Source organism: Leopardus geoffroyi, chromosome C1 (genome assembly GCF_018350155.1).
Source record: "Leopardus geoffroyi isolate Oge1 chromosome C1, O.geoffroyi_Oge1_pat1.0, whole genome shotgun sequence".
Taxonomy (NCBI): domain Eukaryota; kingdom Metazoa; phylum Chordata; class Mammalia; order Carnivora; family Felidae; genus Leopardus; species Leopardus geoffroyi.
Genome location: NC_059328.1, coordinates 154,088,889 through 154,115,135, shown reverse-complemented (window position 1 = coordinate 154,115,135; position 26,247 = coordinate 154,088,889). Strand labels below are relative to the sequence as shown.

At 35.2% G+C, this 26,247-nt stretch overlaps 1 protein-coding gene across 13 annotated transcripts in view; it reads left to right on the top strand.

Moving 5' to 3' along the window:
* Positions 1–26,247, top strand: part of COBLL1 (cordon-bleu WH2 repeat protein like 1) — a 172,767-nt gene that overhangs the window by 100,757 nt on the left and 45,763 nt on the right. For 8 of the 13 annotated variants that reach the window (XM_045480040.1, XM_045480039.1, XM_045480041.1 and 5 more), the window contains 4 exons: positions 5,249–5,437; positions 19,150–19,351; positions 21,171–21,399; positions 22,196–22,234. In XM_045480040.1, the coding sequence (XP_045335996.1) occupies positions 5,249–5,437; positions 19,150–19,351; positions 21,171–21,399; positions 22,196–22,234 (659 nt within the window). Of the gene's footprint in view, positions 1–5,248; positions 5,438–12,680; positions 12,703–19,149; positions 19,352–21,170; positions 21,400–22,195; positions 22,235–26,247 lie in introns of those variants that run through there. The other 5 variants (XM_045480044.1, XM_045480042.1, XM_045480047.1 and 2 more) reach the window with 2 other exon arrangements.

Below are 26,247 nucleotides of genomic sequence, written 5' to 3'. Positions count from 1 at the left end.
AGGGTGGGGGTGCCTGGATGGCTCAGTTGGTTAAGCATTCCCCTCTTGCTTTTGGCTCTGGTCATGATCTCACAGTTGGTGAGATTGAGTCCATGTTGGGCTTTGTGATGACACCACAGAGCCTGTTTGGGATTCTCTCTCTGCCCCTCTCCCACTCGCGCTTACTCTCTTTCTCCCTCTAAATAAATCAATTAATTTTTAAAAATTGAGAATATTAGAAGAGATATAAGTAGGTAAAAGGTATCTTTAAAATTTAGCTGGTGAGTAAAAGGCTAAGTTAAAGTCTTGAAACTACTTAGGATTTAGACCAAATCCAGGCCTCTACCCAGTATTCTTCTCACTAGACTATATTGTGTAGTAAGCAAACTTTAACTTATAGACACATTCCCGAATTTAATATAAATGAATCACAATAGGGAAGCAACACATAATGATCCTGCAGGTTCTGCCCACCTAAATTCTACTTTTCTTTCATGATCTGAGTCACATATCTCTTCTCTTTGAAGTAAACTTTCCCACCCCCACAGAGCTTGTTTCATCATGCTCTCATTGCTCTGGATTTTGAATGTTACTCATCTACTTTATGACACTTTTTTTTTTTTTTTTTGCTTTGTATTCATTATTTAACTAGACAATGCATTATCCCAGTTGGATTTCTAGTTTGCTGTGGCAAGATCTTGTTCTGATTGCCAATATGCTTTCCAGTTATCAGGACCAGGGGTGACCAATGCTTTATTATTTAAAGTAATAACAGGGAACACTAAGATGTTCTTAAAAGAAGTTCTATGTAAATAATATTTCAACTAGTGCTTTGTTCTGCTTTCCCTTTTTCTTTGTAAGTAGGCTTATCCTTAGTAATTTAAGATGAATTTTCATCACAGACTTCAAAGTACTTTAGGAAATAAAAGTCACACATACACAGAACATTAAAACTGTTCGTCAGAGTTCATTGTGTGTGCAGTAGAAAGACGTCCCAGGGAATTATGACTCAGTCTGGATCTTGAGGGATAAATAATATGTGTAAAGGTAGAGAGGATGAGGAGGGCATTCAAATAGAGACCAGGATGGGCCTCTTCTGGAGATGAGAAGGTACCTCCTTTCATCCCTAAAATCAGGGGCCCGGCGGGGATGATGGCAGCGACAGGAGGTGCCTCTCAGACCTCTGTCCTTCCACTCTTGAAAGCCATGTCCACTGCAGACCCAATGGTTCCGCTTCTTTACCTCCCTGCCTGTGGCACTTGGGCTTCTTTTCAGCCTTCCTAATGAAACTCTTTTAAGAGCCCAAAGTGTCCCAGTTATTTCTTGCTAATCAATCCAGTGTGTATTTTCCAGTACTCATCTTCTCAAAAATAGAATATAATCAATTTCTAAAACTCCAACACAGTTTATTCGGATGTAAAAATCCATTCCCTTCCTTGGTGGTAAGAAGTTTTCCTTCCCAGTTATATGCATAGGGGCCTCCTCTTTTGTGGGAAATATTCATTGAATTCATTCATTCAATAAATATGAGTGCCTGCTATGTGGCAGGCATTGTTCCAGAGATACTATGTATTTGCAAATATGTGTGACACAGGGCAGTGGAGACTAGTCCCTATCGTCATGGGAGTAATTACTCTTTAATAGAAGGAGACATGAAAAAATAAGTATGTTAGTTGTTGATAAGCCGTATGGCAAAAATAAAGCAGAGAAATAGAGGTACTGTCTTAAAAAGTTAGAAGCAGACCCTGTGAGAATCTTGAGTCAGGATTGTTACAGGTGTTTAAAAAAAAAAAAAAAAAAAAAAAAAAGGATTGTTCTAGGTGTGTTCCAGAAAAGGGCAAGAGTCACAGTATTGGAGTGCCATAAGGACAGGAAGAGGAAATTAGACCAGAGGTAAGGAAGGACAAATTATAGGACTCTAGATCTTTTTCTGGGTGAAGTCAGAAGTCATTGGAGAGTATGAGAGGAAGTGTGGTGATCTTACAACTTAAAAGGATCATTCCAGCAGCTGTGTTGAGAATGTGAAGGGCCAATGGTGGGATCACCGAGACTACCTAGCGACTTGATCAGAGGTGTTTGGTGAACAGGGTTGCTGGTGGAATCCATGTCTATCATATAGAAGTGGCAGACGTTGATGGATTGGATTGCAGCTATGTGTGTGAGGGGATTTTTTGGCTCAAGCAATTGGGAGAATTATGATTTACAGAGATAGGGAGACTTGGAGAGAAAAAGATTTGGTTTAGAGGAGCTGGAGAGAGGAATCGGAAGTTAAATTAAGTTGGAGATTCCAGTTAGTCATCTGAGTCCAGATGTCAAGTAGGCGTTAGATTTACAAATCTGGAGTTGAAGGGAGAGATCCAAACTGAATATTTGGCGTTTAAGATTTTTTTCATACAGATTTTGCGAAATTCTTGTTATATGTATTATAACAATTTTTAAGATTCGTTTTTGTTGCTGGTATAAAAGTTTTTTTTCATTATACTTTCTGACTACTTTTGCATTTGTTTATATAGGCTATTGACTTTAGCATGTTCATGTTATACTGAGCTGGTTTACTGAATTCTTTTTTTCTTTTAAGTTTAATTATTTATTTTGAGAGAGAGAGAAAATGAGAATGAATGAGAATCTGCTAACAGCATGGAGCCCAGTGCGGGGCTTGATCCCACGAACCCTAACTAAGATCATGACCAGAGCTACAATCAAAAGTCCAACACTTAACCAATTGAGCTACCTAGGCATCCCCTGAATTTACTTATTTATCAAAGTATTTAAAAATTGATTTACTGATTTCTCATCTCCTTTGACTTTTCTGTGGATTTTTACCAAACTATCCAATTCTGTGAAAGTACCAGTTTCTTTCATGGTTCCATTTGCTTTCCTGTGCCTGAAATGTAAATTACTTCATGTCCCTCCACCCCTACCCCGGTAGTTTCTATTCATTCCCCTAAACTTAACTCATGTTTCCTATCTGTAAAACACTTCTGAGTTCCTAGGAAAGTTTCTCTTCCCATGAGCTTCAGCTGTATCATTTGTATACCTACATTAGAGTAGTCATCAAACTTTGTCATGATTTTGTGTGTATTAATTGGTCCTTTTGGGGTTTGAACTCTTTAGGAGTAAGAATTGGGCCCTATCATCTTTACATCCCCAGTGCTTAGCTGAATCAGCTACATAATTGTCCCTTACAGGACAGTTGTAGGTTGAACACATGAGTAGTCAATTCTACATATTAACAATGTTTTGAAATTGGGTAAAATTTTTCTTATATAGATTTTATAAATGTGTTATGTATATTGTAACACTTTTAAAAATTCATTCTTGTCACTACTGTAAAAGAAATATTTTCTCAGGTACAATATATCTCCACAATTATACTCTTAAAAATTGAATGCCTATTATTTTGGAAAATTAATGTACAGTGTAGGAAATTTCTGCTTTTCATGATGTCAAATGCATTAAGGTGCTTGGGCGTCTGAGACTTTAAATTTTGAAAATACTAAATGGCTGGATGTTACATATTTACTTATAAAGAAGCCCTTTCTCTTGTTTGGTTTTTACTTTGTGTGGGAAATGGGGAGAGGGAGAAATTAAAATTTATATTTTTCTGAATGGAAAGCAGTAGTAATTCTTCCAAAAGCAATTAAAGACCACATTTTCAAAAGTTTTAATTTGTAGTACTTAAAAATAAGTATGTCATTATTTGTAGTTACTTTCTTTTTATGTTTTTTCAACCCATCAAATCATTGAATTGGCCCATGTGAATGTTTTCAGCATGTCTGCTACCTATTTCTGTTATAAATAGGTTATAAGAGGTTGCCCTAGTGACACTGAAACATATTTGCTAGAGTAATTATTTGTAGAATTTTTCACTGAGGCAGAAATGTATTTTATCAAATAACCAATCACAGTTCATTGTTCATTGCTAAGTGCAGTGGGTAAAATAGCATGCTTCTTTCCTCCAGGGAGTTATAAACGTAGGCAGAGAGATGAAACTGGTACCCGGGGGGGGGGGGGGGGGGGGGAATGGGAAAAATGTCACATTTATGGAATCTTTTGTATATGCTATATAGAGAGAGACTGTACTTTGAGGGGTTAGGAAAGGGTGGTTTCAGCTAGACTTTGAAGAGTAGGTAGGAGTTATCTGGATAGAGAGGTAGAACACACTAGGTTGGAAACAAATAGAGTAAAAGGCACATAGGTAAGAGCTGTGATGAGGTATAGGAATGAGATACTGATCTCCACCCTGGGACAGCAAGGATTTTTATACTTTATCTCAAAGAAAATGTTACACTTTTGCTTTACTGTAATAAACATACATTAATTGAACTTAATGAAAGTGAATATCAAATTTATTATGTTTCTTTTTATTACCAATTAATGTAGTCATGTTGTTGAAAACAAAAGAGAGCACCAATTAAAAAAAGAAGCATAAAAGGGGGCACCTGGGTAGCTCAGTCAGTTAAGTGTCAGACTTCAGTGCAGGTCATGATCTCAAGGTTTGTGAGTTTGAGCCCCACATGGGGCTCTCTGCTGACAGCTAGAAGCCTAGAGCCTGCTTCAGATTGTGTTCTGTCTCTCTGCCTCTCCCTGTCTCTGTCTCTCTCTCTCTCTCTGTCTCTCAGAAATAAACAGTAAACTTTTTTTTTTAATTTTTTAAAAATGTTTATTTATTTTTGAGAGAGAGAGAGAGAGACACGGAGTGCGAGCAGGGAAGGAGCAGAGAGAGGGAGACACAGAATCTGAAGCAGGCTCCAGGCTCTGAGCTCCAGGCTCAGCACGGAGCCCGATGCTGGACCGGAACCCACAAACCGGGAGATCGTGACCTGAGCTGAAGTTGGACACTCAACCGACTGAACCCCCTGGCGCCTAACAATAAACATTTTTTTTTTTAAGGCAAAGAAAAATCCTTAATTCCATCATGTCTAATAAACAGTTAACATTTTGGTGCTTGTTTCTTCTACATGTGAAAAACAGGTACACACACATTTTGTGTTTTTGTTAAATTAGATCATATTAGAAAGTTACTAAAATAGATATATTTAGGGTTGTCTGGGTGGCTCAGTCAGTTAAGCATTTGACTCTTGATTTGGGCTCAGGTCATGGTCTTGTGGTTCGTGAGTTCCAGCCCTGCATCAGGCTCTGCGCTGATGGTGTGGAGCCTGTTTGGGATTATCTCTCCCTCCCCTGCTTGTTTTCTCTGTCTCTCAAAATAAATAAACTTAAAAATAAAATGGATATATTTAATTACTGCGTTTTATTTTTATTTAAGGAGAAAACCAAAAGCCAAGGCACCACTTCCTCCAGCTGAGACCAAATACCTTGATGCCTCTTCAGTTGATGATACTGTAGACTCCTCTGCTTGCATCATGGAACAGAAAGAAAACATGATAGATAAAGACATTGAACTCTCAGTGGTGCTACCTGGAGATATTATCAAATCCACTACTGTTCATGGCAGGTACGATGGAGCAAATGAAAGCAGGAGTTCCCTTTCTTCTTCTGTCGTTGATACCTTCTGTTTTATATGTACTTCTTGATTTTTTTTCTTTGACAAAATACTTCACTCATCACCCTATTTAGTTATCTATTAAAAATATGCTAAAAGGTGATAAATTTTTTCCTAATAATATTTTAGTATCAATGTTATGAATTCCACAACCCCCATCAAGTGACTCTTGAAACTTAGAACTATTTTTTTATTACTAATTTAATAAGTTTTCTTTAAAAAAAAAAGTTTTTCCCTGAGGAACAATCATTGGTTATATTGATTTTATAAGTTCAACTTACAAAGCAAGCCAATGACCTATAAGGAAATTCTTTCCCTTTCTCTCCAAATTATTGCTTCCTTTTAAAGCTGCTTCTCTGAATCTGATTTTGCAGAGGTTACTAACTACTCTTAAAATGTCATACTCTCTTATTTATCAAAACAGATAAATCTGACTGTAAAATTGTAGGATTTTTTAGTTCTTTGATTTCATCAATTTACTAAAAATGTGGATAAGTTTAATAGGAATGTAAAATTAAACTTTAACCCAGCAAGAAGTGAAAATGTGATTTAGGAGACTGATACTTTTAATACCTGCATAAAAATTGGAAAAATGGAATAAAGCCAAGTGTAATTTTCCATTTCATTTTGAAGTGGAAAGTTACATGAACCGTATACTTGGTCTTGTTCCACCTTTCACCTTCAACTGCCCGTTTGTTATCAGGAGTCCTGTTTTAGAAATCTAAGCTGTTTTGACCTTTGTATAGAGAAAGGGAGAGAGAGAGAGAAAGAGAGAGAGAGAGAGAAAATGTGTGTGTGTGTGTGTGTGTGTGTGTGTGTGTAGAACAAAAGAATAAGTAAGCAACCTATAGGGTGTTGCATCCTTACAGTGTGGTTTTGTCTAGAAGAAACTCATTCAAGATAACCTTAATCTTCAGATTTACCATCAAGTTTATGTGTAACTTCACAAATTACTAGAACTATGTGAAAGTAGAAAAGTTCAGCATTAGCAAACCATACATAATACTGTGTATTAAATTCTCATTAAATTTAAGTAAGTTGCAGTTTGCCATTTATTTTGTATTGAAAGTGGTTTTGGAGATCCCACAATGAATCCTGTTTAGGAGTTTGAGACCCTGTGATTGTCCTTGGGCCTCTAGCTCAGGTGCAGGTAATCACTTGGGTTGTGCTTCTTTTGAGTAAGGACGGCATCTTGTAAGTTAGAGACCATGACTGTCATCTTCAGTTCTTGACACCCTGGTTTTAAAATAATAATAATAATGGATGTGGCTAGGGCTAATGAAGACAGTTCCTTTTATTTTTCCTGAAGTCAAAGTAATTTTTTAAAAAGTCAGTATTTTTCCTAATTCTTCACTGATACTGACAGGTAACAATGGTTTCATCACCAGTACTCCTCAAAATTTCTTCTTGGTCCTTCCAGTCATGCATTTATATCGCCTTCTTCTCTACTCTCAGCTTTCTGAGTTCTTTGGGCTTTTTTTTTTTTTAACCTCAATGACTTTAGCATTAGCATCATGGTTTTCCTCTGTCCTGTTGCCCATCATAATTATTTTAGAATTTTTATATGTTTTCTGAGATAACTTTTCTGTTTCCTTAACTCTGGGAAACTAACATCCATAGTCTACTTTCTTTATCTACCAAGAGAGTAGGATCTCATCACTTTTTATTTTTAAATGTTTATTTATTTTTAAGAGAGAGAGAGAGAGAAAAAGAGAGAAAGAGAGACTGTCAAGCAGACTCTGCACTGTCAGCACAGAGCCCACTGTGGGGCTCAAATTAATGTACCATGAGATCATGACCTGAGCCAAAATCAAGAGTTGGACATTTAACTAACTGAGTCACCCTGGCATCCCTGAATTTCATCACTTTGAAGCTGGTCGTTACTGAGATCTTAGGGTTCCCTCTTTGACACAATCTTTTTGACAATGTGGCTTACATACTTTCTATTTTTTCATTGGATTTGTTCTTCATCCTTTTTATTAAGGCTAATTTATGACTTTTCTGCAAGTTGATGCATTTTTCTTCATATTTATCTTGGATTCTGCACCAATCATTTCTACTACATTTGTACTTAAAAGTATCCTAGATTTTCTTCACCCTTTTGACCTTCCACAATGTTTGCTTCTTAGGTCCCTAAACCTGAGTAGTTTTCCATTAATTACCGTTTTGTTTCTGGGTCACCAATTGTTGGAATGCCTCAGTTTTCTTATCTATAAAAATGCTTGATAACTCCGTTGTTGTTAGGATTAAATGAAATGGTGTCAGTGCCTGGCACATGTGGAGTCCTCCATTTTCTATTGAGAATTGCTTTCCTTCATCCTGGGCTCTCTCCACTTACCTCTCACCCTCAAATGCATCTGACTAAAACACCCCTCTCTTTATGGCACTATTTTTGATGAAAGAACACAGGTACAACAATTCAATATCAAATTAAGGAAGTCCAAACTACCAAATCTGAAGATTGGGACACCTTATTTCTTCTTCTCCACAATTAGGTACGATTTTCCTTCCCTGTTCCCCTTTGAATATCTTAACCTTAGCTGCATGACTCTTTTGTTCTACAGATACTCTACTTTTCCACCTCCACACCTTTTTGAATGTTTTTTCATCTGGAGTACCTTACCACCCACATTTTCTCCGTTTGGCTTGTAGCTCAAATAACACCTTTATTTATGAAGGCTCCCTAATCCTCCCAGAATGAACTGTTACCTCTACCTTCCAGACTCTTCTGACACTTTATTACCATTGATGATTATCCTATATCCTTCTATGCTATAATTAATATGCATGTCTTCTCTTCTTGAATAAACCACAAGACCCATGCGGGCATCATTACTTCATGGTGCTTAGCAGTTTCTTGCAATATACTAGGCATTTAATAAATACATTAAAATGAAAATGGTCTTCCTAAACTCTTTTATGTGCATGGAGGTAGCAACTTAAATGGTATGTTCTGAAGAGACATTTGTTTCAACGGTCCATAGTTACTTTCCTAGGATTTTTTAAATAAAGATAATTTCTCCACATAGAGAACAAGGAAGGTGTGTCCCAAATACTGATTGCTGTTTAAAATTTGTTTAGGGCTGAAAAACTTTCCTATAAGCAGAATTTGTTTCATACCAGTGTTTTCATCAGACATTTTGATTCAGGGACTTTGTTCCTAATAGTTTTATCATTCAGGAATGACTCAGGTTATAGGTGCAGTGACTAATTTTTTAATATTAAGTGTTTGTGATTAAAAGTGGTGGTGTGATTCTGGATATCTTAGTGATTGTAGATATCTTAAGCTACAATTTGGGATATCTTAAGAGTGTAATTTGGAGTATCTTGAATGTTGCAGCTACCATTGGCCCATGGTTAAAAAACAAAACAGTGTTTAACTGTAACAAAAAAATGTGCAGATAAATGTTAGCTACCTAAAATGAAGACCCATGACATGGACAACTTAAATTTCTTCCTGGCTTTGTTACTATAAATAGAATAAGGAAAAGTTTCAACAAAATAATTCAGGAATTTGGTGGAAGATTAAGAAAGAATAATTTTAAATAAGTTTACATACATAATGTTTTCTTAGAAAATCAGACTTCCATATGTCACTGTGAACAGTCTCTAATAAAACTTTTTGAGACGATATTTTCTTAATTTATCTAAATATTCCTTGTGCATGATATTTATTTTGATAGTATTATCTATCAAATATGCATTTCCTTTGAAGAATAATATCAATAGTAGACTGGAATAAATATTTGGAAAACTTATATACTTCATATAACTTTTCAGATATATATACATATATATTTTCTTTTCCTCAAAATGTCATCTTGGGGAAGATTTTTAGAAAGTGTCCCTTTGTCTCCTTATACAACTCATACAGAGATATGCTCAGAATGTTCCATTTGCAGGAATGTGAACACATAGCATTATCTTCAGAAGAATGCCCTTATTTGTACATTGATTTTTCACCAAAGAGCTTATTCAGATTAGGGAACACAATAAGGTTGGAGGTGGTAATAGACTTTGTGCTCAGGGGGAAACTAAAAACTTGCCCTGAATTAGGTTGGTAACCTTGCACTGGCTTACCAATCTTTTGGTACTGGAGCTTACTGATAATGCCTCTTTAAAGACCAAAAGTCACCCTTTGTCTGCCATCTTGTCTTTGTGGTCCTTTGCTTATTTTGAGGCTACCTGCGGTGCCAGACTGAAAACCCTTGGGCATTTCTGTGCATGCTGTCATGGATGATTAGATTAAAGGAAGGTGAAATTAAAATGTTTATTGTGGTGTGTGTGTGTGTGTGTGTGTGCGCATATGTATACCCATAAACATGTATGAGTGTGTGTGTGTGTGTGTGTGTGTGTGTGTGTGTGTGCACGCACACGTGCACATGCATGCGGGCAGAGTAAACAGCCTTCTTCACCAGAGAGAGCAGCTCTGTGCCTTATTAAAAGTAAGCATTAAAGGACACTGCTGTTAGGGACAAGATGCCCAGGGTCTGCCCTCCTCAGAAAATGCTACACTATGCAACAGCACAAGTAGTGGTGTCTACATGTACTTGGGAAAGTTAATTTTTAATGAAAATGAGTTTATGGGCTAAACTGCTATAGACACTACAGAGAATAAGGAAATATGTGAGTATGTTTGCATATCACTCCAGGTCCTTACCTTATAGTCAGGTGTCTGCCTAGGATGTAATTGTTCCTCATTAAGTGTTTGTTCCTTTTTTCTCTATTCTCTTTCTCTGGGACACTTTAAAAACAGTTTTCATTTGGGAGATTTGGTAAAAGATTGACATCAATCCTCTTTTTTAGCCTGTGGAGAGAGCATTGTATGGCTAGACTAGCACAGTCTCTCTTCTTCAAAAGAGAATCAACACCATTTATAAAAAAGATATTGCTTTCTTTTATGCTCCTACCATAAATAGAAATTTGTTTTGATTTGAGCAAATCTGAGAATGCCATAAATGAAAACACAAATAAAGAAAGCATAGAACTTGAAGTTAGAAATCCTGGGCCCTATAGTTGATTCTGTAACTTGCTATGTAACCTCCAGCAAGTTGCCTCATCTCTCTGGCCTTTGCCTATAAAATGACCCAGAGACGTGTTGCACATGATTTGTGACCTAATTTGCCTGTCCAGCAGCACCAGTTTATAGCAGAGTTGAGAGTAAGCCCCGCAGCTTTGACGGGCACTAGTTGGGTCAGAGAACTAGCTCAGAAACAGTTGACATGGACTACAGTGCCACCTATTGGAAAAAGTAGACTATGAAAAATGACAAGATAATAACTGCATTAATGTGGGTCAATTTTGTTTAAAAAAAAAATCAGTAATACAACAGTATGGATCTCAGAAGACTTTCAAAATTTCATATCACATTTACATTTATTGAAAAGTGTAAAATAATGACAAATGTATAGTATATATATAATAGGCAAATAGATTTCAAAAACACACTGCTGAAAATCTATTCCATGGCACAAATCATGTTGAACTCTAAGAAGGCTTAAATTTTAGTGTAGATACTTATTCAATTGTGGATGCTTAAAATAAAAGTTGGAATTTTAACTTAAATTATTTAAGTAGAACAGCACTTTTTGAGTTTTTATTGGTGAGACTGAAGAATCCTGTAATCTGGGCTCCAATATTGCCCTCCGCAGCTCTGAGCCAGGGAGTGCATAAGCCTCTACTGGTTGATTGCTGTCCTGGTTGGAAAAAGGTGACAGAATACTCACAAATGTCCTCTGAGTTCATTCCTAGGGGAGCTACTCTCCTCTCTTTACTTTCTGGGTATCTACACCTTATAACAATGACTCTTGTTAATTTTCTTTTTGATTTTTTATGACTACAAATGCAATAGTTGGACACTATAAAGTAGGAAAATGCAGATAAGCTAAAAAAAAATTAAAACATCATGTCATTATTAAACAGTTTACGTATATTAACATTATAGTATATAACCATTTATTCATACATATACACAGACACACACAAATGTATACATTACCTATATAGGCACTTCTTTTGTTTTTTCCCCAATATGGCAATATGGTATCATATTGCACATGCTATCTTATTAACCTACCTTTAAGTTAATGATTTCTCACTTTTGTGTCCATAAAATTTTATCTTTTGTCCATATTTGCATTGCCCCAATTGCAGTGAGATATATTTATAGTACTTCATTTTTTTAAAATCAGGGGTGTGTGTATGTGTTTAATAGATATGTTATTAAATCACAGTTTTTATGAAGGTAATTATGATTAGTTCTGAATGTAACATCCAAGGTAAATGACCAAGTAGAGTTTAGCCTAAAGTGGTGAATTTCAAAAATTTTTTATCTGTTTTTTTTAATCATTTGATGTAAGAACTTTTGTCAGTTTAATACTAATCTAATCTAAGGTTTTATTGTCTTAAAATCTTAATTCTGTGTTACTTTCTTCTAAATGTTTTCTATAGCCTAATTCAGTAAGCATTCTCAACTTTGAGATTAGGTTTATTTGTTTCATGTACCTCATCTACTCCATTTCATGCACATAGGAATAGATATCATTACTTCATTCCTGAATTCATTATTGAGTTAGGTGGGTTAGCATAAGATAAATAAACATTAGTAATAACAGAGAGTGTTCTAAAAATTTCCATACTATCATTAATCTAATTGGGTTGTTAGTATGTATTTGTAAGGGGCAGCTAGAATCTATTCAACTCAACTCAGTTTTGAGAATACATTGAAAATGGTATTAGATAGTAGGGCAGATTTAAAGAATCATAATAAAGGGGCACCTGGGTGGCTCAGTCGGTTTAGCCTCTGACTTCGGCTCAGGTCATGATCTCATGGTTCATGGGTTTGAGCCCCACATCTGGCTCTGTGCTGACAATTCAGAGCTTGGAGCTTGCCTGCTTCAGATTCTGTTTCTCCGTCTCTCTCTGCCCCTCCCCTACTCATGCTCTGTCTCTCTTTCTCTCTCTCAACAATAAATAAACATCAAAAAAAATTTTTTTTAACTTAAAGGATCATAATAAGGAAGAATCTTATTCATAGAATTCAACCCCTGTCAGATACTTTGAAATCTGTCTATTCATAAAAAGTCCTTACATCATACATCTTCATTTTCTATGACAGTCCCTGTTTGTACCTATTATCCCAGATTAATTACTAATAGTGCCCCCTTTTGCTCTCAGGTGTCTCAGATTGGATGATAAATTACATAGCCACCCTATTGGTAAGTGACTTTGTTTAAACACTTCCAGGGGTTGGAAATTCACTGAGGAAGTTATTGGACATCTTGCTGATCTGAGAGCTCTTTGTTGAATCATGACTCTTATTTTTGATATCCAGTTGTACTTTGAAACACAAAAATGGAGGTCTCGTCTTAGCTAGCAGGTGGCAAAACTAGGACAAGATTACCTCTAATAGGTGTCATGAATGCAGAAAGAGTCACCATAGTGTTTAGGGGGTGATTTAGTGATGTCATCATTCTTTGAAGTAAAACTACAACAGATAGCAGTTAGCCTGTTCCACACCATCCACCCCACCTTGAATCCTGATTTATGGTTATTGAGAGGCTAAAATGTAGCTCCATTAGGACTCAGGAAATTCTAATTTTGACTGCACCTTCATTCTGTATATGTTCTTCGTAATCTGGTCATGTAACGTTTCTAACTTCAGCTTTTTCATTCATGAAGTAAGAGTAGCTTTTGTGGTGGTTATGAGCTCAAATGAGATAATAGATATAAAATTTATACAAGGGTTTTTTTTTATTTCTAAAGGAAGTAGGGAATTTCATAGGGATTTCTCCATTTTAAAGAAGAAATAAGAGTTTTTAGAGAGTCTTAAAAAAATATCTGCCCTCCAGAAAATTACTTTACAAGAGAAAAAAAACCTATAAATGGTAATACACAGTAGACTCTTAATATAATAAACCCAAATTCCAAGTGATAGGGGGGTATAGAGGAAGATGATACTATTTCTTATTTGATTGAGAAAGTGATGACCAAGGTCAGCTAGTCCTTTTCTACTTTTAATCATTTGGCTCAGGTTTCAGGTGGCCTGTTGGCACGTGCTCCTGCTTTAGCAAACATGGACACAAGTCTTTTCCTGTGGTGATTCTAGGGTAGAACCTGTTAGCCAATTGCTGTTTGGTACATCAGCTTGGGATAGCTATCCTCAAAACAAAATTGTTGTTTTGCTAGAAGTAATTTGACTTCTAGGTGGATAACTCTAAACTATACTCAAGAGATGAGTTCTGTTTTCTGTGGTGCAGTTCGGGACTAGATATTCCCCAAAGTAGCCCCATTGCATGCAGAGCTTGCTTAAAAGTTAATGTCCTACTTTTATAGTGTTAAGGCTCCTCTTTGATAGAGTTAAGACAGTAATTCTCACGCTTAAAATTGGCTAGGTCAGGACCATGTCTTCTATGTTTTTAGTGCCAAATGCTGAGGCTTCAGTGAAATATAAGAAGCATTTGAACAGGTTTCAGGTTATTTTTGGAAACGGTCTTAACCCAACCTAATGCCATAATCTCACCTCTGTGTAAAGATGTCTTGACTTTAGATACAACAAGGTTACTAGTCAAGTTTGTTAATTAAGAAAAAAATCCAGCTTTCATACCTCTGTGTATGTGTTTTTAAAGCATATGAATCTCATTTCAACAACTTTGCCTTTTCATACATCTGATACTGTGCAGAGAACTCAGTTGTATATTGTCTAATGTGTTTGAGATACCAGAATTCCCTAAGAGATAAATAATCACAGTTCCTATAAATTCCTCCTTCAGTGACACTGACCTCACTGTGTACTGATATTGTATTAGGTACTGGGAATAAACATTGCTAAGAGAGGGTCTTGCAAGAAAGGAGTGCATATCTAGGTATAAGTGGAACCCACATAACATCTTGAGCCCATCCTCCTCCTTCAGATCAAGATAAGATTGGCCTGAACCCTTGTCCTAGATCTTGTGGAAAGTTCAATCCCCTTCATAATATTATTATGGATTCCCAAGGGTTAATGTTCTTGGAGCCTTCTCCCCAGGCTCTGACTATATATCTTATTTTTGTATTTTTTTTTTTTTTAATGTTTCTACCTTTTGAAATTTCCTTTCTTTTCTTGATTTAACATGTTCCTGGAAGCACCAGGACCTTAATGTATCATATAGCAAATCATTTAAATTAGCAATTTAGGCCTCCTGTTGGGTCCTTTTAGCAACCCTCCCACGTTCTAGTGTTCCTGCAATCCTGTCCTCTTTCTACTGCTTAACTCGTTTTTCTGTCTCTTGTGTCTTCTTACCCTTTTGGTCTGGCATCGGCTTTAATCCTGTCAACACTTTACAAAATATATCTGAAATCTGACTAGTCCAAGCCACCATCTCCCCCTAAATTTTTGCAGTGGCTTTGTAACTGCTTCCCCAGGCTATTGTGAATACAACAATCAGCATATAATCCGTTTAGATGTAAAGTAGACCTCATCACTCCTCAGAACTCCAGTGGTTTTTTCTCACTTGGTAAAGTCCCAAGTCACTCTGATTTCAGTCTACCTTGTTCACCCCAGCACACTGCTTTCTGTTTTTCCTTAAACTTGTGGAGCACACTATTGCCCCCAGGCCTTTGCAGCTTGTCTAACTCTGCCTGGAATTTTCTTTCCCCAGATAGCCCATTCCATTCAGGTCTCTGTTCTAATGTCTTTTTTTTTTTTTTTTTTTTTTTCCATTTAGAACATTTCCTAACCTCCTCTGTTATCTTATTTTTCATCATAACATTTATTATTGTCTGTTATACTGTATATTCTCCTTGTTTCTTTAGCCTTTTTAGATTGCTGGTTCGGAAACTAGCATATGCAGGAGAATTGGCTGGAGTGTTTGTCAAAGCACACACTTCCAGAGTTTCTGATTCACTAATCTGGACTAGGGCTGGAGAATTTGTGTTTCTAACAAGGTCCTAGAAATGCTGATGCTGCTGGCCCAGGCATGACACTTTAAGAACCGACGTACCAGAACTACTGTGGCCCATACAGTGGCCACCCACTACCTGTGGTTATTCAAGCTGAGTTTAAATGAAAATTTTAGTTTGTTAGCCCACTGTGTCAGTGTATTTCAAGCGCCTACTAGCTGCGTATGGGTGAGTGGTCACTGTATTGGACAGCAGAGATGTAGAAAATTTCCATGTTGGAGAACAGTTGAACAGTACTGATCTAGAACATAAGCTACATGGAGATGGATTTCTTTTCTGTCACTTCCCATCGCCCAGAGTAATATCCCCATATTTATATATCTGGTCCACGTGGCATTTACTTTAGTGTAAGGCATAAAACGGGTACATAACTTTTTTTTTTTTTTAATCAGATGGTTAGTCTTTTTTCCCAAATACATTTGTTGAAAATTCAGTTCTTTCCCCCCAAATTTGGAATACCATTATCATATGCAGTCTTAAATTCCCTTCTGCATTTGCATCTGTTATAGAACTTTCTGGTCTGTTGCATTTTTATCCGTCTGGAAATAGGAATATTTTCAAGACAAAATTGGCTCCTGGAATTCTTGAATAAAGAATTAAATGGAATTCTAGAATGAGAGAATAGTGATAAAGAAGTTCTGAGATTTTTAGTTGCCTTTCAAAGACATTTTTATTAGAAAATATTTAGGCAGTGTTCAGTTTAAAAGTCATGACATAGATCTAGTTAGCATGCAGCCTTTTTGCCATGAAATCTGATATAGTGTGCAAAGATTGTAGATGACCAAACTGAGGGAATAGGCCATTATTATAATATTCTTGGCCCATTATGTGCTTCATTTATTAAATTAGAAGACTAATGTCACAGATAAAAATACAATACTTTATTAAGTCATATTAGCAAGGTTAAATAAGTGTATATAAAAAGTATTAAATTCTTACCTTTTAAAAATGGAAAATATAGTTTCCCTTAAATGTTTATATTTTTGTACATAGGAGGATGAAAATGGCACTAATAAATATTTTTATCTTAACTTTTGCATATTTCTGGAAGAGATTCTAAAGAACTGTACATTTAAGAAGTAAAAAAATGTTTAAAGTATAAGCTTCAGTGTTTTTGCATTTGTTACATGGCACATTTATATATACAGAGAGAAATATAATCTGAACATATGATCATTTATTCATAGACAGTAGTGGACAGCTCTCCATTTTGGTTGAATGTGAAATTTTCGTTTCTCTCCCAGCTTTACTGGAATTATATTGTATTTACCTAGACATTACCTAATCCTTTTTAACTTTATTTACTATCAGGGAAAGGAGATACCATTTCCAAGTCAAGAATAGGTATGTAGCATTAAATTGCTCTCAAGATAGTAGTATGTTACCAAAAAATAAACTTGAATAATACCATTATGCTAGTCTTCCTGTGGATGAAATTTAATATATCCTACTCATTGCCAAAATTTGGGCAATTATAGACAAATTTATATATGGAATATATATTTATATATTCTATATATATTAGATAGCTCAAGAGGACATAAAATTCCCAAGTTTATTATTGTGGAATCATCTAATAAAGGCCTAGGGAACATATTTTAAGGACTGAAACATATTCCAGAGAACTTTTTTTTTTTGTTTAATTTATGGAGGGACCTAGACTTTTTATTCATTTTCTTTATATATGTATAGTGGGGTGCTACTTGTATATGGGGAAGGAAAAGAGATGTGAACGATTGGGCAATAGCCACAGGAGGTAAGGGTGAGGTAGGGGAATGAACACAGGAGATGGTTTGAGAATCTATGTAAAATGTTTAACCTCAAGACCACACATTGCAGACAACTAACCCTCTTCCAGGAGGAGACTGCCTCTGTGGAAAAACTGAAGGAGAGTGGAGATGAGGTGCATATGAAAACAGTTGTACAAAATTTAAAATGTCAGACTGAATGGTGAGACTCCTAGCCTCATTTCCCTGTCAAGTTCTTGAAAGCCAGTACCCAGGTTCATATCTAGTCAAGAAATTGGAGAATGTTTTATTGACATTTATATTTCCCCATGGAAAAAAAAATAATTGGCCACCTAATTACCATCAAATGAAGCCCATCAACCTATACCTAATCCATGAAAATAGGCCTTTACAGAGTGTTTTAGTGCCTCAGTCTTCAATATGAACTAACAGTTTAAGATCATCCAGACATTTGAGGAAATCACATAATACAAAAGATCTTCAGTATTCTTTCCTTGAGGGCTGCTAATTAAGAAAGACTCAGAGACCACATTGTTCTATTGTTGGTGTGAATGGAAACACAATCTGTGTTAACAACTGGAGTCTGTGGTAAGGGAAGCAAAAACTTGGGAGGTGTCTTTGCTGTCAAATTGGATGTGCAGTTTCCTATAGAAGCAGGTTTTATATTACCAGTAATATGTAACACTTAATCACCATTTGAAATTATGCATTTACGTGGTTACTTTCTAATTGTTTCAGTACAAGTGCCCATAACATTTTTCTGTCAAGGGCCAGGTAGGAAATATGTTAGGCTTTGTGGGCCATCTGTTTCTATAACATCAACTCAAATCTGCCTTTGTAACACACAAGCAGCCCTAGATATTATGTAAACAAGTGAGCATGGTTGTGTTCCAATAAAATTTTATTTACAAAAATAGTCTGTGGGCCCACTTTGACCTGCAGACTATAGTTTGCTGACACTTTGTCTAGTCTATTTAGTAGTGTAGATCTGTGAGAGCAGATATACTGTTAACACTTGTATTGTGTCTCCAGGGCCTAGAATATATTAAATATTATTTGAATGAATTAAGAAATCTGTACTATACACTTCTTTAGAATTTTGTGGGCTTCTTCATGTAGATACTCATTGTGCTTTCTAAAGCCCAAAGGGTGGTGGTAGTGGTCCGTCCTTCCTTCCTTCCGTCCTTCCTTCCATCCTTCGTTCCTTCCTTCCTTCCCTCCCTCCCTCCTTCCTTCCTCCTTCCTTCTTTCCTTCCTTCTTTCCTTCCTTCTTTCTTTCCTTCTTTCCTTCCTTCTTTCCTTCCATCTTTCCTTCCTTCCTTCCTTCCTTCCTTCATTCCTTCCTTCCTAAGTAAGCTCTTTGTACAACATGGGGCTTGAAGTCATGACCCCAAATCAATAGTCACATGCTTTACTCACTGAGACAGCCAGGCACCCTGGGGTGGTGGTTGTTCCTAATGCTTCGTTTTTATGAGCTCTTTGGAGCATAACCAGTTCATAAGCAAAAGACTGCTGGTATTCAAAATAATATTGTGAAGGAGAATCTAGCAAGGTACTCATGGGTAAGGAAAGGACTTCTCTTCTCTTAAAATGTATAATACAATGACAACTTGGCAGATAAAAAATATAGGTAATTTTTAAACCAGCACTAGGACCCAAGCTCTCTTGAATATTAATCAGGATTTTTTTTAACTATTATAATTTTGTCCACTTAAATATCTTATAGTTAGAGAGATGCTTGGAGTCCAGGCATACACTTCCTGCAGGTATACACCTCCTCCAGGTACACACCTCCTGCAGTGGGGGAAAAAATCTTGCAGTTAGATTTTTAAGTTCCTTTCACACATACTCTTTTATAGCCTTGTTTTATCTACTGAAAACAAGGCCCTAAGAAAAATGCTAGGGATAATAATAACTTTAACATTTAATGAAATTGTTTTATGGACTTATGAGATCGGTATTATTTTTGTTTTACAGTAAACCTATGATGGACTTGTTCATATTCCTCTGTGCACAGTATCACTTAAACCCATCAAGTTACACAATTGATCTGCAGTCAGCTGAAAATAACCCCATTAAATTTAAGCCAAACACACCAATAGGAATGTTGGAGGTGGAGAAAGTCATTTTAAAGCCAAAAGTTTTGGATAAGAAAAAACCTACACCTATAATACCAGAGGTAAGAACATCACTGTAGATTTTGATGTCTTCTGGCAAAAATAATAAATTGATTTTTCAGTCATTAACTGAAGGTTGTATTTATTTCAAATGAAATAAAAATGGACTTTCTGTTTAAATTTGATGTGAGCATGGCTATCTTGTTTGCCTAGGCCACTTTGTTTAGGATTCATTTAGTTATTGATCTTTGGATTAACTAGAATTTGAGGAATACTTTAGATTTTAGATGCTCTAAAGGGATCTCTAGGACCATATCAGAATCTGACAATTATAAATTATCTACATTTTAACTAACTTTTTCAAAAAGAGGAAGGTTTTAGAATCTTTTAATGAAAATTTATTTAAGAATTAAAATATTTTTTGGCTTCTCTGTACTTGGTAAGTGGTGGTTTTACTTATTCTAAATTGTTAATTTGAGCTATATAATGACTCAGTTTTCTGTATTATATGGATTTTAAGCAGAATTTTTTTTTGCTCTTAAAAATTTTTCACCATGATGATTCTAACAATTCTTCTTTGTTTACAAAATTGTTCTGTTTCTGTAAGCAGTAGGGATAGAATTTTTTGAGTTTCAAGAACTATTTTTTCATTAGGAACATCAACCATTTTAACTTCGGGGAATATATAAAAGTCTATATATTAAATTCATAGTTTATTTACATATGACTTGAGTGTATATATTCTCACATTTTCTTCATATTGTTATGTAGCTTTTTATTAAAAATTTAAGAATTCCTTTACAGTATTAAAACATTTGTATTATATAAAATATTAACATTAAGAATTAATTAGGACATTGGACTATTTTCCATCTAGATACGTATGTATCTAGGTGGAAATATTTGTGCTATAGCATGGGATTATACATTGTGTTATAGTTTAAGGAATACATGTTAAGCTTTGAGAATCTACAAACTGTAGATTTAGCAGGGTAACATGTTTCTGAATTCCATTTATATACAGGAATAAATTCAGTTACATTAAAATGATATGTTTAGAATCTTTTCAATAATTTTAATTATAACTAGATATCTAAATTGTCAAATGATAGTGACAACAGGTAATCACAATAGCTAATGTTTATTTGTTGATAATTTATGTGCCAGACCTATGCTAAGCTTTTTATATGGATTATCTCATTTATCTTATTTCCAATAGAGAGAAGTACAAAATTCTATATTTTAACCCAAATATCACTTTTTTCATCCAAACAACTGACAAACCACTAGATAAATATTCTTCAGCTGAAACATAAAATAGAACATGTGCAACTCTTTATTATTATGGGTGTTTGCTCACTTATAAACATGTTAGGGAACAAAACAAAATATCAGTAGTATTTTATGTTCCCTCTTGAATGTAAAACCAACTTATACTTTACAAGGGCTATGAATTTAATCTAGGTTATTTAATAAACAAATTACTATTTTTTTTTTCAACGTTTATTTATTTTTGGGACAGAGAGAGACAGAGCATGAACGGGGGAGGGGCAGAGAGAGAGGGAGACACAGAATCGGAAACAGGCTCCAGGCTCTGAGCCATCAGCCCAGAGCCCGACGCAGGGCTCGAACTCACGGACCGCGAGATCGTGACCTGGCTGAAGTCAGACGCTTAACCGACTGCGCCACCCAGGCGCCCCTAAACAAATTATTTTTAAGAATATGCTTCAGGACAAAAAAAACAATTTTACACCAAAATAGAAAATTACTGTTTATTGTAAGACGATATAATTGTAGATTATCTCTTTATTATAGATATCATTGTGGAATGTTTTAGTAAATAAATTATGGTAATAACTATGGATTTATTCTGTGTTTCAGAAAACTGTGAGAGTCGTGATCAATTTTAAGAAAACGCAGAAGACAATAGTGAGAGTTAGCCCACATGCACCACTTCAAGAACTTGCCCCCATTATATGCAGCAAATGTGAGTTTGATCCACTGCATACACTGTTGTTGAAGGATTGTCAATCTCAGGAGCCCCTTGATTTGACAAAATCTCTTAATGACCTGGGACTAAGAGAATTATATGCCATGGATGTCAGCAGAGGTAAGGAAGACTCTTTGTTTTATACACTTGACAGGAGGTTCATGTAAGCGCATGTATTGTGTTTGTGAATAGAGTTTCTGAAGTTCATAATGACAAATTCATGGATCCTGTAAATAGAGGTCAATACATGTCATTGGTAATAAGAGAAAATGTAATAAAATTTAACTTGATTTCAGTTTTTGAAATTAGAACAAAAACTTATCTTTCTTCTTTGTGATTCACATTTTACACTTTTTCATCAACCTATGAATAGTTTTTGGTGGGATTTAACTTAATTCTTTGTGGCTTTGAGATTTAAACAGAAAATAAAAATTTACATTTAAATTCATTGTTGTTTTAATCAAGTGTGAATTACTGTAGACTCACCATGGTTTTGCCTGAGTCTTAATTATCATTCAAATTTATAAGTTTCTGGAAAGATTTTTTTTCTAGGTTCTCCCAAAATCAACTGGCTTATAAAAAATCTAACTCCAAAACTTTTCTAAATAAAAATAACTGGCAGTGTTAATCTGTAGAAATAATTTAACATATTAAAATTTGGAGATCTTAGGTTATGTTGGTTTCTATGCTAATAGATAAATGCACGCTTATTTATTCAACGTGTGTTTCACATGAAATAAAAGTTTAGTGAAGGATGATTACTTACATCCCCTGTGCATGGAGCACTTCAAATTTCATCCTCAAATTGTGGATTTATATAATCCATAGACAGCTATTTCAACTCAGTGGTGTTTTATACTTGAACAAACATCATCTTTACAGTCAATTTACCCTCTTTTACCCCCTCCTTCTGTAGCCACTTCTGTTACTGCCTCCAATAAGTCATCTTTACAAGGTAAGACATATGAATCAGTAGAAAAAAATTATAACATGAAATCTCTATTTTTATTGGATAAATTAAAAATAAGCTTCTAATTTACCTGTTTTCTTAACATTACTAATGTGTACATTCTGTAAGAAAACTTTTGGCTCTCATTTCCTGAAAATTAAGAACCCCCCCCAACCTTTGATTTCTGAAATTAATATAATAATTACATTTCAATAACTGCTTAAAAATTAATATCATCCTAAGAATGTGAGAAACATATTTTTGACTCTCATATAAGAAAAAACGATTTTTCTGGTTTATTTATTAAGTTCAATTGGTGATAGTTTGGTGGTACCAAGAAAGGATCTCAGATTATTTACATTATAACCAGGGTATATTCATTATTGAAAATTTTTGCAGTGTTAAATTGTGAATATTTTATAATAACATGGAAAATACTTATGCTAAAATTAGCTTTTAAAGCATTTAAATGAGTTTAATACAGTATGTAAAAAAATTTTTACATGAAATTTCTGAAATGAAGTACATAAAAAATTTTAATACTGGTTACCTTTTGGTAGGGCTATGGGTAATTTTTTTCAACCTTTTCTTTATAGTGCAGAATTTTATAATGGGAATGTATTACTTTCATAGAGGGAAACTTTATTAAAAATTAGCCTATAATAATAAAGTCTGGAAGCCTTTTTTCCTCCATTAAAAAAGGATAGACTCAGATAATTTGTTACTATAATAATTACCACTCTACTGGAAAAAAAAAAAAAAAGAAACCTAATAAACGTATTACAAAAAATAAAAAACTTAAGAAACATTATGTGTTATTGGAATCTTCTTTCTTTACCACTTTCAATTTTCCTATAGCACAGTAAGCCTCTCAGTCCCAAGAATTAGTCTATATAAGTAATGTTGTGATTCTTTGTTATTAGTGGCTATCATAAAGACTATGCTAATCAAAGGAGCTAAAAACTGTTATGATCATAAAGCATACATTGGCTAATAATCAGGGGATAGGCATTTAAATTCTGAAACTGCATTAGCTGTCAAACTCATTTAGCAAGTTGATAGGGTGAATAGCTTTTTATCTGTCGGGATCTCACCTTCCACTTCTATAATAATAGATTGGGGGAAAAAATGGGCTTTTTTCCAGTAGCAACATCCTAGTACTTAAACATAGCTTTCGCTTCTACCTTAGCCATTCTCTGCATACACAACCCAAAGCAAATTCCATAGTCTTGTTGCCTCATTTTGGAGGTGTTTAATGCATTGGTTTGTGATATCCCTTCCAAGCCCAGAAAATACGTGGTTTATTCAGGGTATTAAAACTTGTGAATTTAACCTTAAGAGATTGGACTAGGAAAATTAAGAAAGCTCATTTTACAGTGTCACAATCCACAAGATCAACAGAAATGCTCTAAATGCCTCTGCCTGCTAATTTTGTCTGATATTATCAGAAGTCTTAGAACTTTGTATGCAGTTATTTAGAGTCTCTCTTCTGGAAACAGGAAACTACAGTGTTTTTGAGTTGTTTTTCTAAGTAAGCTGAAGCCCTTGTGTTTCTTAGTGTTTAACTCTGACTCGTGGTGATCTCTTCCATAGAGCTGTAAGTGAAGACTTAGGTTAAGTAGTATGGAGAATGGCAAAGTGCCTAGAAATTGCTTTAAGAAATAATTTGGTTATATTGATTGCACTGTACCACCATGTGAATTTTCTATCTACTGTTCCACCTCAATTTAATTGTATGTCTACATTCAATTAGCAGAAAAGTCTATCTTAAGATGAAATAGCATTTCTAAAAAAAAAAAAAAAAAAGTCAAAAGTATTATACATATCTTTGAATAGATACTAGATTCTGCTTCCTTTTCTTTACATTCTCTAACTTAGAAAAAGGGCTCAGAATGATAATTTGTGATACCTACCTCACTGGATTGTTATAGGAAAGAAATGAGGCATGTGAAAAATCTGTAACCGTAAAGTGCTATCCACTCATTATTAGTATTGTCAGTAAACTCATTGTACAGAGCATACTACTTACTTAATGTTTCAAGCATCAGATTTATGAAGTTTTCATTTGAGAAATATAATTCTCCTTTAATGTGTTATTGAGGCATATTGGATTAATATATTTATTGTCATTAACTATGTCTGCTTTCTTGGAGTGGCCCCTATTTTGTCATAATTTATTTTTAAACATCTTTTTTATTTTTTTTATTTTTTTTAATGTTTATTTTGGGGGAGAGAGATACAGAGTGTAAGCGGGGGGGGGGGGGGGGGGCAGAGAGAGAGGGAGACACAGAATCTGAAGGAGACAAGGAATCTGTGTGCCCAGAGCCTGACGTGGGGCTCAAACCACTAACCATGAGATCATGCATGACCTGAGCCGAACTTGGACACTCAACCGACTGAACCACCCAGGTGCCCCCCTAAACATATCTTTTAAATAAAAAGACTATGCATTTAGTCCTAAGAAAGAGGCATGTATTTAAGATTTAAATGTATTTAAGACTATACATTTACCTCTAAGTCGTGGTTTAGACCATTTCAATATATAGTACTTTGTCTCAAATGTCACTGAAATTATATTGTGATTTACCATAAAATACGTATGTGCTCCTTAGTAGAAATGTTTTTTAAAACTGACAGATTCCCCATTCCATGTTTTTCTCTCTCTCTCTTTTTTTTTAATTTGCAAGTCATTTGTTGAAGAAGCTGGGTCTTCTGTTTTCTTGAGTTTCCCACATTCAGAATTTTGCTGATTGCATCCTCTGGTGCAATTAAACATGCGTCTTGGTCATCTCTATTTCCTGTACATTGACTATTAAACCTAGAGACTTGATCAGATTTGGGTGAGATATTTTCAGCAAGAATACCTCATAGGTGGTATTATGTATTTTCATCAGCAGCCACGTAATAGCGAGTCACATGTATGTATGTATGTTGTCTCTGCACCCAATGTGGGACTCAAACTCAGGACCACAATATTAAGAGTTGCATGCTCTACCGACTAAGCCAGACAGGTGCCCTGCGAGTTAACCATTTTTGATGTTAGCCATCAATAATCATTGCTTAAATCTTGATTAGGAGTTGGAAAATAATCATAATCTGCAAATATTCCTTTAGTTATTAATTGAGATGAGATATTTCTGAAACAGCAAATTTCCCCATATCAGCTTGTCTACCTGGGTAGAATTCATTCAGAAGAGGCATGAAAAAAAGTGTGACTCTTTTCCTTCATCAGTTTTTAACATAACAGACTGGTTCCTTAGCAGTACCCAAAGGTAAACAGTGAGGATGTTATTTTCTTCAGTATCATTATAAATGCATGGAATTAAACGTATGCAAAATGTTTCAATTTATTGAGTTATTCATATGATGCCCAAGTTGTCCTGACTTTGGTCAGTAAAAACCATGTCAGATTGGTTCCTGTACCCTTTTAAAATGACCCCCTTTGACTCTGATTTCTGTCTACTATGACTAGATATTCCAGACTAATGTTTACAATCCTTGATATCACAAAGAATCAACCATTTGTATGCAGTTGTGGTCCTCTTTTAGTGGGAAATGGTATTTAGAGACTATCTGGGCCAGGGCTCCTCAGCACTACTAGATTTGTCATTGTTTGTAGACCTTTTTAGTTGACATTAGGAAATACTTTTTGGAAAAATGGAATGTTAATATGCAATCATGAGGGTGGACATTTACCATTCTGATTAAAATGTGGTTTCTTAATTTTGGCTCTATTGACGTTTGGGCCCGGATAACCCTTTGTTGTTGGGGGGCTGTCCTGTGCATTGTAGTGTGCTCAGCATCACTGGCCTCTACCCAGTAGATGCTGGTAGCACGTTCTCCTGCCCTACCTCAGTTGTGACAACTAAAATTGTCCCCAGACATTATCCAGTGTTCTTGGGGGACGGGAGTGGGGAAACTTGCCCCTTCATTGAGAACCATCAGATTAAAGAAATAATGTTTTGAAACACTTAATAAAGTACTAATGAATCATGCTTTGGAGAATACAGTATTTCATA